At 37.2% G+C, this 14,678-nt stretch overlaps 1 protein-coding gene across 2 annotated transcripts in view; it reads left to right on the forward strand.

Moving 5' to 3' along the window:
- Positions 1–7,822: 7,822 nt before the first annotated feature.
- RNF130 (ring finger protein 130) overlaps positions 7,823–14,678 on the forward strand; it is a 98,558-nt gene continuing 91,702 nt past the window's right edge. Inside the window, exon 1 of one of the 2 annotated variants that reach the window (XM_004693879.2) lies at positions 7,823–8,013. In XM_004693879.2, coding sequence (XP_004693936.1) covers positions 8,001–8,013 — 13 coding nt within the window. In that variant the 5' untranslated portion in view covers positions 7,823–8,000. The remainder of the gene's footprint in view (positions 8,014–14,678) is intronic. The other variant, XM_012733310.1, reaches the window with a different exon arrangement.

The following is a 14,678-nucleotide window of genomic DNA, read 5'->3' on the forward strand; positions in this document are numbered from 1 at the left end:
GGGGGGGGGGAAGGGAGGGAAATGCATGGGACTATGGTGGTGGCACACGGGTGATTTGGTGATGGGAAACCCGTGGGGATTACAGTCGAGATAGAAAAAAAAATGTGCAAAATGAGGTAAAAATAAACTTTTGTAATAATTTAAAAAAAAAGAACTTCTAAAGTAGTAGGATAAGGAAGAAGGAAATGATACACAGAAGGAAAAACTTGAGATGTGAGGAAGACTGTTTTAGTTTTATGTCTCACCTTGACTGGGCCCAGATATTAGTTTGAACATTATTACTACAGTTTCTGTAAGGGTGTTTGGCTGAGATTAACATTTGCATCAGTAGAGTGAAAAAAGAAGATTGCTCACTTTAATGTGTGTGGGCCTAATATTATTAGTTAATGGCCTTAATAAAACAAAATAACTGATTCTCCTTCAAGAAAATTACTTTTGCCTGTCTTTGCATAGGGACATTGGCTTTTTTACTGCCTTTGGACTGAGACTGAAAGCCCAGCTCTCCCTGGAACTCTAACCTAGTAGCATTTGAACTTGAGTTGCAGCATTTGCTCTCCAGCTTGCTGGTTACCATGCATATTGTGGCCTCAATAATTATATTAGCCCAATCCACTCCTTCCTACCCCCCTCCCCCCCCCAATCCCTCTCCCCCATCTGTCTTGTCTGTCTTTCCCACTCCTGTTTCTCTGGTGAACCATTGCTGACAACCATCTGTAGATAACATTTAACAAACTTTTATTTTATAAATCATTAAACACTAGGGAGGGAATAATTAAAACAAGGTAGAATCCAGTACTGGGCAATTATAGGTAGAAGATGATTGGAGTTGCACTCTGTATTGGATTGAGTGACAAATTCCCAAAAAAGGTGTTCATGCACTAACCACTTTCATCTATGGGTGCAGAAACCTTATTTAGGAAAAGGATTTTTGTAGCTGGTTTATAGTTGTTCCTTGTTTCTCATTTTCGTTTTTACTTTGTTACAATTGCTTTTTTTTTTTTTTCCTGATCCCTTAAGCTCCTGCTATGAGTGATACCAACAGGTATTTTTCTTTTTCTTTCTGGTTGTTTCACTAAACATGAACCCTTTCATCTCCATCCATGTTGCTGCAAAAGGCATGGGTTTATTTTTTTTTGATTGTTGAGTAATACTCCATTGTGTATATGTATCACAATTCTTGATCCAGGCATCTATTTTTAGGCATTTGGGTTGATTTCCTTATATGAGACAAAAGAGAAGACAGGTAAAACAGCTATTTGGAGAGAGAGACTGAGGTTTAGTAGCCTGGAGCTTCCAGAGCTGGAAGAGATAATGAATGATTCTCCTCTAGAACCTTTGGAGAGAACATAGTCTTGCCAACCCTTTGATGTCAGATCTTTAGCCTTCATAATTGTGAGTAAATAAGTTTCTTTTGGACAAACCCACCAAGTTTACAGTGCTTTTGTCATGGTAATTATATGAGACTAACTCATATTTTAAAAACCTTGTGTTACTCAGAAAGAGATTAAAGGTGTTGATTAAATGTAGACTTTTATCAGGTAGTCACATTAACATTTTATTTTATTTCTTTAAGGTTATTTATGCATATGAGAACTGGGGTTCAAGCCAGAGGTGTGGGGGGGGGCTGTGAGATGATTCATCAGAGACAGAGTGGGGAATAGAACAGGCAGATCTACTGGAATGCACTGCTGAGGGAAGCAGCTGGTGAGACAGGAACAGTCTACCCCACCATGTGGATCATGGCATGAGGAATAAATTGGTGCTGCAGTGGCTGCAGGTAGCTTCATAGAGCTGCACTTTAACCCCTTGCTTTACCAGGGAGGCCTCCCATTAACATTTTAAAGGGTAACCACTACAAATAATATATGCATGAGAATAATATATACATGGCATAAAGGAGCAGGAGGAAAAGTCCTGGGAGGTAAGAGGGAGTGGTGGGAGAGGACAAAGACTACCTCAGAATTTAGCAGTGCTGAGGTTATTGATGGCTTTTATTGAGTACTTTTAGTGTATTGGATGAATGCAGATTAAAATGTGAGGAGAAATGAGTTGGCACTGAGAAAACGGGCAGTTCTTGAAAAAAGTGGCAGTAAAGGGGAGTCTTTTTTGTTGTTGTTGTTGTTCCCTTTATTTTAAGATAAAGGATGTGAGTGGGTTAAAAGGGGGGGATTAATATAAAGTGCCAGAGAAAGCAAGAAGGTCCAGGGTTCACCCCACTTTTACAGCCATTAAAACAAATCTGACCAGGAAAGAACAATCTAATAGTAGAGGAGTGTGGGGTAGGAAGAATTTTTAAAATGAAAGAATAAAGTAGATACAGGTTAAGAAACAATGAAACAGGGAAATTAAAAGAAAAGAAAGAGTACATTTTCAGCAAGACTAAACAGTGAAGATAAGTGATTCAAAGAAATTAGATGCTAGATTTAAATGACAGTATAGAAATAGTAAGAGAATAAATGAAATATATCCTTGGAAGTGGGGTAAAGATATCAAAACTAGAAATTTAAATCCAGTAGGTAAATCTTAAAAAAAAAAATTGAAATTAGGGGAAATGACAATTGTATATGTTCCATTGAATCATAAAATTAGAATTTAATATAGGGAAAATAGGGGAAAGCAAGGTAGAAGCTGGAATTTAAAGATTATATGTAGAAATAAAGCAAACAGCCAGAGCATTCTAAATAACTAGTTAAGCTTATTTTAAATTTTACTTCTTTTGTGTGAAACAACTGATAGTTTTACCAATTAGAACATGACTTCATCAGACAGAGAAATGGCACAGATTTTGTTGGCAGAGCTTGCTTAATCTCCCTGCCATTCTCCCCTTACTCCCTTTGTCCCATAACCTAAGAGTCAACTGAATGCCAAACACACAGGAAGAGCTGCTAAATCTCACACTCTAGGAGACTTACTCTTACAATATGAGAAATGCTAAAACAGTCATAATCTCAAGATGCCATGGACATATGGATTAAAGAAAAGAAGCCAGAAAGGTATCCCAGGAAGATACTTTAGTGGGATCCTGAGGTTTAGAAAGTCATTAGCAAGTAATGGTGGGAATGACATTTCAGGTAGATGAAGCAAAACATACAGACTCTTGAGACTGAGCTGCTCAATGGGGCAACTGCTCTGGCCCCTGGAGAAGTCAGCAACCTTCACCATGTGCCGGTCTCTTGACTTGTACACCTTAGTAGGTTGACTTTTTTCAAGGGGTAGAAGGAAACATTGCCATCATCCTCATGTAGTGTGGGTGAATACTGCTTGTTAGAAGGAACAGTACGTAGTACACTGAATCAAGGTGGAGAGTTTCATGCTGCTCATTTGGGTAGAGTATCTTATTTACTTCCTCATAAACCCTTTAAATATTTACATATTCTTCATCTTAGGGTATTTTTCTTTTACCATCGCAGTAGTATCTTTTCAGAACTTGGCAATCTAAAACTCAAGAGAAGCACATACTCTTTTTTTTCTATATTCTTAGTCACTTATGCACCACCCATCCTTTCTGCTTAGCAGTTTTCACAGATTCCATGTAAGTGCTCCATTATGTTACTGTTTTCCTAATTTTTTTTAACATTATAGTTTAAATGTATTGGGTACTTCCTGCCTAGCAAGCAGTCATTGTCCTAAGTACTTTCCATGCTTACTCTTTAAAGCCTCATACTCACCAGTAGGTAACTTCTATTGGTTTTTTCTTTTTGCTTCTAGATTTTATTTTTCATTGTATATTTTCTATATAATTCTTCATTTTATACAATGTATACTTTATCATCTAGGGTATAGTCTCCATGAAATTCCCACCACCAATTAACCCACGTATGAGCATTGTAGTAGTCCCTTGTGCTCTCCCCATCCCTATTTTGATCCTTCTCCCTCCTCCCCTATCCCCACAGAATGTCTCTGGTTTATAGTTGCCTATTGATTTTGATTTGTACTTTATTATTATAATTACTTACTTTTTTTTGCCCTGATCCCTTATTTGGATATCCTACATTCCTCCTATAACTGAAACTATCTGGTAGTTTTCTTTTTCTTTCTGGCATATTTCGCTGAACATGATCCCTTCCAGCTCCATCCATGTTGCTATGAATGGCGTACATTGATCTTTTTTGATTGCTGAGTGATATTCCACAGTGTATATATAGTATATCTTCTTGGACATTTGGGTTATTTCCATAACGTACCTATTGTAGATAGTGCACCAATCAGCATAAGGATGCAGGGGTTCTTTTGAATTAACGTTTTTGTGTCCTTTTGGTAGATAACTAGGAATGGAATTGCTGGATCATATAAAACACTATTCACATTGGCACTTGATAGTATCTTGCTGGTATTTTAATTTCTGTGACAGACATGCTTCCTCAGTATTTTTAGTGGTTCTTCAAGATTTAAGAATAAAGGCCCTCCCTGGTGGTGTAGCAGGTTAAAACACAGCACTGTAAAACGAGCTGCAGCCACTCCAGCACAAGTTCCATCCCTGGCCAGGGAGGTGACCCACATGACATGGCAGACATCTCCTGTCTTGCATGTTGCTCCCTTCAGCAGTGTACTTCATCAATCTGCCTGTTCTGCTCCCTACTCTGTCTCTGGTGAATCTTCTTACCATCCCTGCACCTCTGGCCTGTACCCCAGTTCTGTATGTATAAACAAATAAATCTTTTAAAAAAAAATAAAAGATTTAAGAATAAGGTGTTTGGTTCATTGTAGTTCTCTCTGCTGGTTAGTATGTTGAATAAGTTAATATTCATTGAGGAAAGGATTCCATCTGTTTCTGTTAAGATTTAGTTGTATCTTACAAAGGAGAAAGAAAAAAGCCTTGTTAGTATTTTTGGACTCAATAGAAAGGTTATACAAAAAATTAAAGGTTTTTAGTAATATATTTCTTCAACTTTGAAGTCTAATTGACAATAAAATTGGAAAGTAATACATTTGGCATCTGAAATTTCACACTTTCATTGTAATTTCTAAAATTTTTCCTCATACAACAAAAATGTAAATTCTGAATTTGGCAAATAAGAAAAATGGAGGTTAAATAATTTTGAACAAATTTGCTTTTGATGATTTTTTAAAAAGATTTATTTATGCATACAAGAACTGGGGTACAGGCCAGAGATACAGGGACTGAGAGGATTCACAAGAGACGTAGTGGGGAGCAGAAGAGGCATATCAACGAAGTACACTGCTGAGGAGAGCAGCAGGTGGGTCAGGAGAGGTCTGCGGTACCATGTGGGTCACCTCTGTGGCTAGGGATCAAACTTGTGCTGCAGTGGCTATGGATAGCTTCATAGTGCTTCATTTTAACCCATGGCACCTCCAGAGAGGGCCCTTGACAAATTTTAATGGCTTGTATTTACATAGATCTTTTATGCCATATTACTATGTCTTCACTTTAAAAAAAGGGTGCTTCAAGTATAAACCCCTGGGTATTACATTTTGAAGTAGTGCTACTTAGTCACCATTCCTTTTGGGAAGTTGTTTTAGAAAAAGATGTTAGCATTATTTGCATTGTGTGTGTTTAATTACAGGAAGGAATAACTAGATAAAATAAGTATACATTGGAATTGATTATGAAACCACTTTCTGTGAAAAATGAAAATTGCTTCCTTAAACAAAAACATGAACATCTTATTTTTGTTTATTGTTGCATATTCTTATTAATATCAATATTTTCAGAGACTTTATAGCTGGTGATTTGGGTAAATTGAAGAACCAAGAACATTCTTTTGTTCATATAATCTGTCGGCATTTGTTTTGAGTATGCTGTTAATTATAGCATCTGTTCTTAGTGGGTGGAATTTTCATGCTCCCCTTTAGAATGTTGTATAGGTTTTGTTCTGTGGTTGTGTTACAGGGTAGCCCAGAGTGGACTGGGCCGCCTGTCTGTGGGGCCTCACCCACGCGCTCACAACTGCAGGTACACACAAAAGGGTCAATAATGGGTTTATTTTAAAAAGGGGAGAGGAATAGGAAACAACACAGGGAAAGAGATCGGGATACAAAAACAAAGTAATTGCAATACCTTACAGCTAGGCTGTCTGAACACACCAAGTCAGCGTTCTCGAGAGCTGCTTCCCAAGAGAGCCAGCAAGAGACAGAGACAGCATTAGCGCCCGAGCCAGTGCCCTATTTGTCCTCCCAAAAATGTCCCAGAATCCATGCCTGCTAGCTCCATCCTGGGGTCCTGCAGTTCTCTCCCTGGTACTGCTGGGAGTTGTAGTTTTCAATCACTGGAGTAATGTGTAGGGTCCAGAAAGCTGCAGTAGGGGGTGGAGTCCATAACAGAAAGCTGGAGTAGGGGGTGGAGTCCATAAGACTGCAGAGTTCCTTTAGGACATCCTTCCCCTTAACAGTTGCACCCTAACTCTGTATTTTCAGTCTTAGACATTGTGGCTATTACCGAACTCCTGTTCTGCATGGATGGTGACACTTGTTAGAACAGCTGAAGAGAAAAGACTTGGGAGCCAGGGAGTGAGGTAGAAAGGGTACTGTGGGTGGATTTCATGTACATGGCACAGAAAATCCTAAAGACACCAGACTGGATCATTGGGAAATGATAGAATAACACCCATAAAACTAAAGGAAAGAGAATTAATTAATAGATTTTTTTTAACATGGCAAGAATTTTGTCTGTCTCTATATTTGTAAAAATTAGAGATCAGAAAACTGAACTTTCAGCACTTGCTCAGATAATAAGTTTTTGTTCGGCCAAGTCTCAGAAAACCAAAGGAATGTTCGCAAAAGACAGGAATTTAGATCTCTTTAATATTCTTGATTCTGTATTTTCTTTCAGGATTTGTGTAGCAGCATGTTTTGAAAAGTAACAAATTCAACATTTAAAACCAGTCTTAGGTTGCTCCATATTTGCATGCAGTATGTGGAAGTTATCCCCAAACATTGTGTGAGGTTATCAAAACATATCGCCTAACTGCTCATATTTTATTTTTTTTTTATTTTTTTTTTAAGATTTATTTATTTATTTGTACAGAAGTGGGGTACAGGCCAGAGATAGGGAGGGTGAGAGGATTCACCAGAGACAGAGTGGGGAGCAGGCAGATTGACAAAGCACACTGCTGAGGGGAGCAGCGGGCGGGCCAGGAGAGGTCTGCTGTGCCATGTGGTCACCCCGGGACAGGCGGGAATCGAACTCATGAGGAAGCGGGTTTAGATTCTCAGTGCTGTGCTTTAACCCGCTGCGCCACCAGGGAGGGCCAGATTATAGAATAATTTTTACCAATAAATGTATATTAGAAGAATATTCTAGTTTTGTGTTACTTTACTATTTATATTTGCAGTGAACAATTTCCTTAGGCATTTATTAAGAAATTTATTCAAACATGATTGAATTTCAACAGCACCATTTGGTAACTGAACCAAAGGTTAGCGTGGCTTCTCATTTACTGCAGGCATTTCTCATTGTGGTGGTATTTGGTGGTGGTGGTAGCAGTAGGGTGTAGAAAGTTGAACAAGTCAGAAGATAGAGCAGAAGTCATGGATACATCTGTAACCTGGGTTCTGGGGTTTTGGTTTTTTTTTTTAACCTTCTGACCTACACTGGACATTTTCAGTCTTTCATTTTGTCATTCTTAAAGTGAAAGAGAATTTTTGCACTATATGTAACAATTAAATGCTGTTTCTCCCTTAGAATGGGGGTTCCAGTTCATTGTATTACCCTTTGTGAATGTATTCACAGCTCTGCTGGCAGTGAAGTGCTTGAAGTGCTTTAGAGTGTATATAGTAATAAGAGAAACACTTGATTGATTTTATTTATTTCTACTTGAGAAAAAAATTAATGTGTAGGTTTTTTTCTTTTCTTTTTAGTTGCTGACCATCTAGGCTGTGATCCACAAACCCGGTTCCTTGTCCCTCCGAATATCAAACAGTGGATCGCCTTGCTGCAGAGGGGAAATTGCACATTTAAAGAGAAAATATCACGGGCTGCTTTCCATAATGCAGTTGCTGTAGTCATTTACAATAATAAATCCAAAGAGGAGCCAGTCACCATGACTCATCCAGGTAAATAAAAAGGGAGTGGGAATGTTTATAGATTTTGATTTTCCTCCTAGAAATTACTGCTTTATGGGTAGGCATTCCATCTCTACTGAAACCTTATCATTTTCAACATAATTCTGTGATTATATTTAATTTTGTTTTTACCATCTATCAGGATGCATGCACTTTTCTTTTAATTGAATTTTTTTGTTTTTTTTAAAATGGCCATAACAGTGTAAAAATTTCGTTTGCTAAGTAATGGGCTGTGATTGAATCCTTAATTCTTTTGCATTTCCACATGTCACTTGGTACTTTGAAAATTAACATAGTTGATTTTTAATCATTTGGATTATGTCATGGATTTTCAAGGGTTGTCTATGTGAAAGGGTGCTTTTTGTCTTACCAGGATAAATGTTGAAACTGACTTTGTGATTAGTATAATTATAATAGTAACAATACTTCATTTTTGTGAAAATTTAGGATATTTCTAATGTAACTTTTAGTAACAGTAGTTGCAATTTATTGAGCACTTATTATGAGCAATTTTTGGGTTTTGTTTTTTTTATTTTTTTTTTTGAAGATTGATTTATTTATGCTTACAAAACTGGGGCCAGAGGTGTGGTGAGTGAGAAGATTTACCAGAGACAGAGTGGGGAGGAGAACATGCAGATGTACTGAAATATACTGCTGAGGGGAGCAGCGGGCGGGTCAGGAGAGGTCTGCCACACCATGTGGGTCAGCTCCCTGGCAGGAGATTGAACTCGTGCTGTAGTGGCTTCAGAGAGCTTCACAATTCAGTGCCTTAACCCATTGCTCCACTAGGAAGAGCCCAGGTTTTGATTAATAGACTTTATTTTTTAGAGCATTTGTAGCTTCTCAGAAAAACTGTGTAGAAGGTACATAGACTTCCCATATATACTCTACCCCACATACCTATAGAGCCTCCTCCATTATCAACATCCTCCACCAAAGCGATACATTTATTATAACTGAGATTCATTGCATCATCACCTAAAAGTCCATACTTCCCATTGGGGCTCCCTTCTGGTGGTGGTGGTAGTTTGTATAATACCCACAACTATAAAAAATATAACAAATGTATAATATGCATCCATCCATCATTATGGTATCATACACAATATTTTCACTACCAAAATATCTTCTCTGTTCTGCCTATTCATTTCTCTCCTATCGCCCCTGCCCCTGATAAATCTTGACTGTTTTTATTGTCTCCACAGTTTTCCTTCTCCAGAATGTCTTATGGTTAGGATTGTACAGTATGTAGCTTTTCAGACTGGTTTCTACCATTTAGTGTTACCTATTTAGGTTTCTCATATGTGTCTTCATAACTTGATTATTTCTTTTCTCTTGAATAAAATTTCATTGCCTAGATATACCATAATTTATCCACTTTCCTACAAAGGACACCTTTGTTGCTTCAAAATTTCAGCAGTTATAAATAGAACTGCTGTACATATTTACTTTCACATTGTGTGGGCACAAGTTTTCAACTCCTTTTAGGTAAATACCAGGGAGCAAAGACAATGTTTTCTAAGAAATTGCCAACTGACTACTAAAGGGTCTGTATAATTTTGGTATCATCAGCAATAAGTTTTTGTCACTCTACATCTTCAACAGCACTTGGTGTTCTTAGTGTTCTGGTTTGGCTTATTCTATTAGGTTTCTTTTAATTTGTCTTTCCCTGATGACATTTGATGCAGAAATGCCTTGTTTTTTTAACATTTAATTTATTTGTATATATTTACATCAGGTATAGTCACCAGTCTCCATAGAATATCCATCACCAGTTCACCTGTGCACCATCACCTTATTTCCTTGTGCTCATCCCACTCTCATTTTCTCCCCTCTCCTTCCTCCCTCCCCTGCAGAATGTCTGTGATTTATTGCCTGATTATTTTTGTTAAGTTTTGTTGCATTTTTTTAATTATTATTATTATTTTCCCCCCACCCTTTAGTTGGTATCCTGATATTTCTCTTCCTGACTTATTTCACAGGGCATAATCCCTTCTGACTCTATTTTCATGTTGTTGTGAATGGAGTTAGATTCTTTTTTTTTTTTTTGCTGAATAGTATTCCATTTGTGTGTGCGTACGTGTGCGTGTGCACACACACACCAGATCTTCTTGATCCAGTCATCTGTCTGGATCATCTGATCCAGTCATTTGGGCATTGGGGTTGTTTCCTAGTCTTATCTATTATAAATAGTGCTACAATAAACATAGACATACGTGTATCCTTTTGAACTCATGTTTTTGTGTCCTTTCGGTAGATCCCTAGGAGTGGAATTGCTGGGTCAAATGGTAGCTCCATTGTTAGTAAACTGAGGAACCTCCACACAGCTTTCCATAGTGGCTGGACTAGTTTGCACTCCCACCAGCAGTGTAAGAGAGTTCCTTTTTCATGGTGTGGAAAAACCTTTCAGTATATATATTTTTATATGGTCCTCACTGTAACCACATTTGGGTAAGCAATCTCCCACTTATAAATCAAGAGAAGACTATAGCAGACAGGTCAGCAGAAGAAAAGCTCAGAACTTTCATTTGTATAATTAATTTTGGTGTCATTTAGCTGTTATTATCTAATTCCTCTACAGTTAACCTTGCAAGCACCTGCTTATCCTGAGGATCTTCACTCTGTATTTTTTCCCACACTAGCTTCCTTTATATTCTTTGGAACATTTTTTCCCTCACCTTCCCTCTTTAATGTCAGAAACCTTACTTCATTTATTGTCAGCTAGTTTTTTTTTTTTCTTAAGATTTATTTATTTATTCATACAGAACTGGGGAATAGGCCAGAGATGTGGGGGGTGAGACTACTCACCAGAGACAAAGAGGGGAGCAGAACAGGCAGATCAAAGAAGTACACTGCTGAGGGGAGCAACGAGCGGGCCAGGAGAGGTCTGCCATGCTATGTGGATCTCCTTCAGGGCAGGCAGGAATCGAACTCATGCGGAAGTGGCTTAAGCTTCTCAGTGCTGTGCTTTAACCCGCTGCGCCACCAGGGAGGGCCTATTGTCAGCTTGTTTTTAATTAGCATGTTGCTTTGTTGAATTACCCTCTACAGAAATGTTCACTATTTGTCTATGTCATTCTGACTTCCTGTGTATAATTCCTTAAAACCCCTTGCATTTCTATGTGAGTAAGTACATTCATCTTTTCTTACTGTTGAGTAGTATTCCATTGTGTGGATATGCCATATCTTCTCTATCCAAGCCTCTACTAGTGGGCTCTTAGGTGTTTGTTTTTTTCATGTTTTAACTAATATGGAGAATGATGTAGCAAATGTTGTACTGAATAGAACATATGATTTTGATTTGATGGTTTTGTGTTTTTGAAAATGTGTGATTGCTGGATCATATGGGGTCCTCTTTCTCTGCATCTTCTCCAGCATTTGTTGGGGTCCTTTTTTTTTTAAGATTTATTTTTTTATGCTTACAGAGCTGGGGTACAAGCTAGTTGTGTAGTGGCAGTGAGAGGATTCACCAGAGACAGAGTGGGGCATAAAATAGGTTGATTGACGAAGTACACTGCGGGTGGGTCAGGAGAGATCTGCCACGCCATGTGGATCACCTCCAGAGCTGGGGATTGAACTCATGCTTAAGTGTCTTCAGCTTCTTAGCGCTGTACTTTAACCCTCTGCACCACCAGGGAGGGCCCTTTTAATGTCTTTTTAATAAGTGCCCTTCTCCTGTGAGGTGATAATCTGTTGCAATTTTGACTTGTATCTCCTTTATCAAAAATGATAATTAACATTTTTCCATGTATCTATTTGCCTGCTGGATATCTCATTGGTGAATTATCAGTTCAGATCTGCTGGCCTTTATTAATTGGTTTCTGGTTTTTTTCATTGTTAAGTACATTTTATATCTTTGCAGTTAACCCTTTGTCAGTTGTGTAATGTGTAAATATTTACTCTTATGCAGTGAGTTCTCTTTTCAATCTATTTTCTTTCACTGTGAAAACTTTTTTAAGTTGAGATGATTCCAATTACTTTTGCTTAAATTTCTTTTGTCATAGGGTTCAAATCTCCAAAACCATCTTTATCATTGATTTTATGAAATCTATTGCCAATGTTATCTTTGATATGTTTTATTGTTTTAGGGCCTATAGCTAAGTATTTAAATTATTTTTTTTTAAGATTTTATTTTATTTGTGCATACAGAACTGGGATACAGGCCAGAGATGTGGAGGGTGAGAGAATTCACCAGAGACAGAGTGGAGTGCAGAACAGGCAGATCAATGAAATACACTGCTAAGGGGAGCAGCGGGCGGGTCGTGAGAGGTCTGCCACGCCATGTGGTCACCTCCGGGGCAGGCGGGAATCGAACTCATGAGGAAGTGGCTTTAGATTCTCAGTGCTGTGCTTTAACCCGCTGCGCCACCAGGGAGGGCCGTATTTAAATTACTTTTAATTTAATTTTGACTGTTAAGTTAGAGAATGATCCAACTTCATTCTTTCACATGTGGCTAGCCAGTTTTTCTCAGTACTTTTTAAAGAGACCCTCCTTTACCCGTTGATGGTTGTAGCTCTGTATCATGAATCAAATATTGATATATACATTCATTTATTGCTGGGTTTTTAATTCTGTTCCACTGATCTGTATGTCAGTTTTATGTCAGTACCATATTGCTTTAATAATAATAATTGTTACTTTATGATAACAGTTATTTATAGTCAGGTAACATGATGCTGCTGTTTCCTTTATCCTCAGAATTGCTTTTGCTATTTAAGTCATGGTTCCACAAATTAAAAAAAAAATTTGTTCAATATTTTCAAAGAATATTGTTGGTATTTTCATAGGGATTATATTGTATTTATATATTGCTTTTGACAGGTCATTTTTTAATTTTGATTCTCCCTATCAAAAAGCATGAATTGTCATTTCATTTAGCTGTTATTATTTAATTCCTCTACCAGTGTCTTGTCATTTGTATTGCATAAGTCCTTCACTTCTTTGGTTAAATTAATTCCTAGGTTTTTTTTTTTTTTTGTATATTTTGGTAAAATATGTAGATGCGGTAGTTTGTTTTTCTGTTCTGTGATTTTTTTTTCTTCATTTCAAGTTAAAACTTTTACAACTTAAAAATTTTTTTAAACAAGATTTATTTATTTATCCATACAAAATAGGCCAGAGATGCAAGGATTTGCCAGAGATAAAGTGGGGCGCAGAACAGGCATATGGACTTAAACACTTTGCTGAGGGAAGCAGTGGGAGAGACAGGAGAGATCTGTTGCACTATATAAGTCAGTTCCCTGGCCAGGGATCGAACCCTGCAGTGTTGCAGAGGCTATGGATGGATAGCTTCATAGTGCTGAGACTTAATCCCTTGCACCACCAGGGAGGCCCCCTAAAATTTATTTTTTTTAAGTTGCAAATGTAGCACAATTATTATAGGAAAACTGAACTGAAGAAAAGCACACATAAGAAAAAAAAGAATATGTGATTTTTTTACTGTTTAAAAAAACCCTGCAACTTTTTATTTCTTCAGGGAAAGCAAAAGGAAATTAAGGAGCAGTAATTTAGGTGGACATCTATGTGGAAACAGCTGGGTTTAAGATAGTTTTTTTCTGCTTTGATATCAGAGTATAGGTATCAATTTGCCATCCTCAGTTGTCTTGGAGGAAAAACTGCTTCAAACTTTGAACATAGTTACCACATACTGATTTCTTCTTAATAAAAACAAAACATGAAGAAAAATGGAGGACAAAGTCAACCAAGCAAAATGTGTTTTTTCTTCCCTCATGTTATTTTATATCACAAAACCATATAGACAGGGATGAGAGTGTTAAGTATGGGAAGAACTGAGTTTATAAGAGACAGATTTTAAATTTTTATTTAAATAAAATAATTGATTTCCTATCTGTGTTCTTCGAAATGTTTATTCAGATATTTTCATAAACAATCCATGGAAAACATGTATCCTCCTACTTTTAAAGATTCCTAGTAAACATATTGAAATCTCTGAAAGGACAGAATTTGTTTTATTTTGATTAAACTTTGGTTTCCCAAGTTTATTTGACCATGTAATTTTTTATCACAGTTCAGTTTGTAACAATTTAGATATCAAGCTTGAGGATCCAGTCTTAGAGAATGACATCTTAGGTGAATGGAATGAAAGTACACATAAAAGCAGTAGGAAATAGCTTTATATTATAATTAGCAAATAGAAAATTAGCATAATGTAGGGGAATAAATTAGTACAATATTTTAGAGAGAAAGTTGGCACTTTCTGATATTAGAGACGATACATGTGATCCAGTAATTTCATGCTTATGTATATCGCTGTAATTTATGTACAGATCGGCTGGGAATGTGTAGATTCTGAATCAGTAGGTCTGACATACAGTCTGAGATTCTGTATTTGTATCAAATTTCCAGATGATATTGGCCTATAAATCTTACTTTGAAAAAAAGGGAAGACTAGAACATGAGGTTTTGGCCACACATTGTCATTGACTTGCTGTGACTAGTTCACGTTAATTCTTGTGTGGAAAGGCCTGTTGGGATTTCAAAACAAGACTCTGAAAGGCATGAATTCTTATTGTGGAAAACAATCACTATGTGCCCATTTTATGATAAGTCCCACATCCCACCTCCAAGCAATCTGCTTGCCAACCAGAGGTTTGTGTATTTACACAGCATGTTTAATCCGTCTTTCATTTTTCCA

The sequence above is a fragment of the Condylura cristata genome, unplaced genomic scaffold, assembly GCF_000260355.1.
Source record: "Condylura cristata isolate star-nosed mole 26May11 unplaced genomic scaffold, ConCri1.0 scaffold00040, whole genome shotgun sequence".
Classification (NCBI taxonomy): domain Eukaryota; kingdom Metazoa; phylum Chordata; class Mammalia; order Eulipotyphla; family Talpidae; genus Condylura; species Condylura cristata.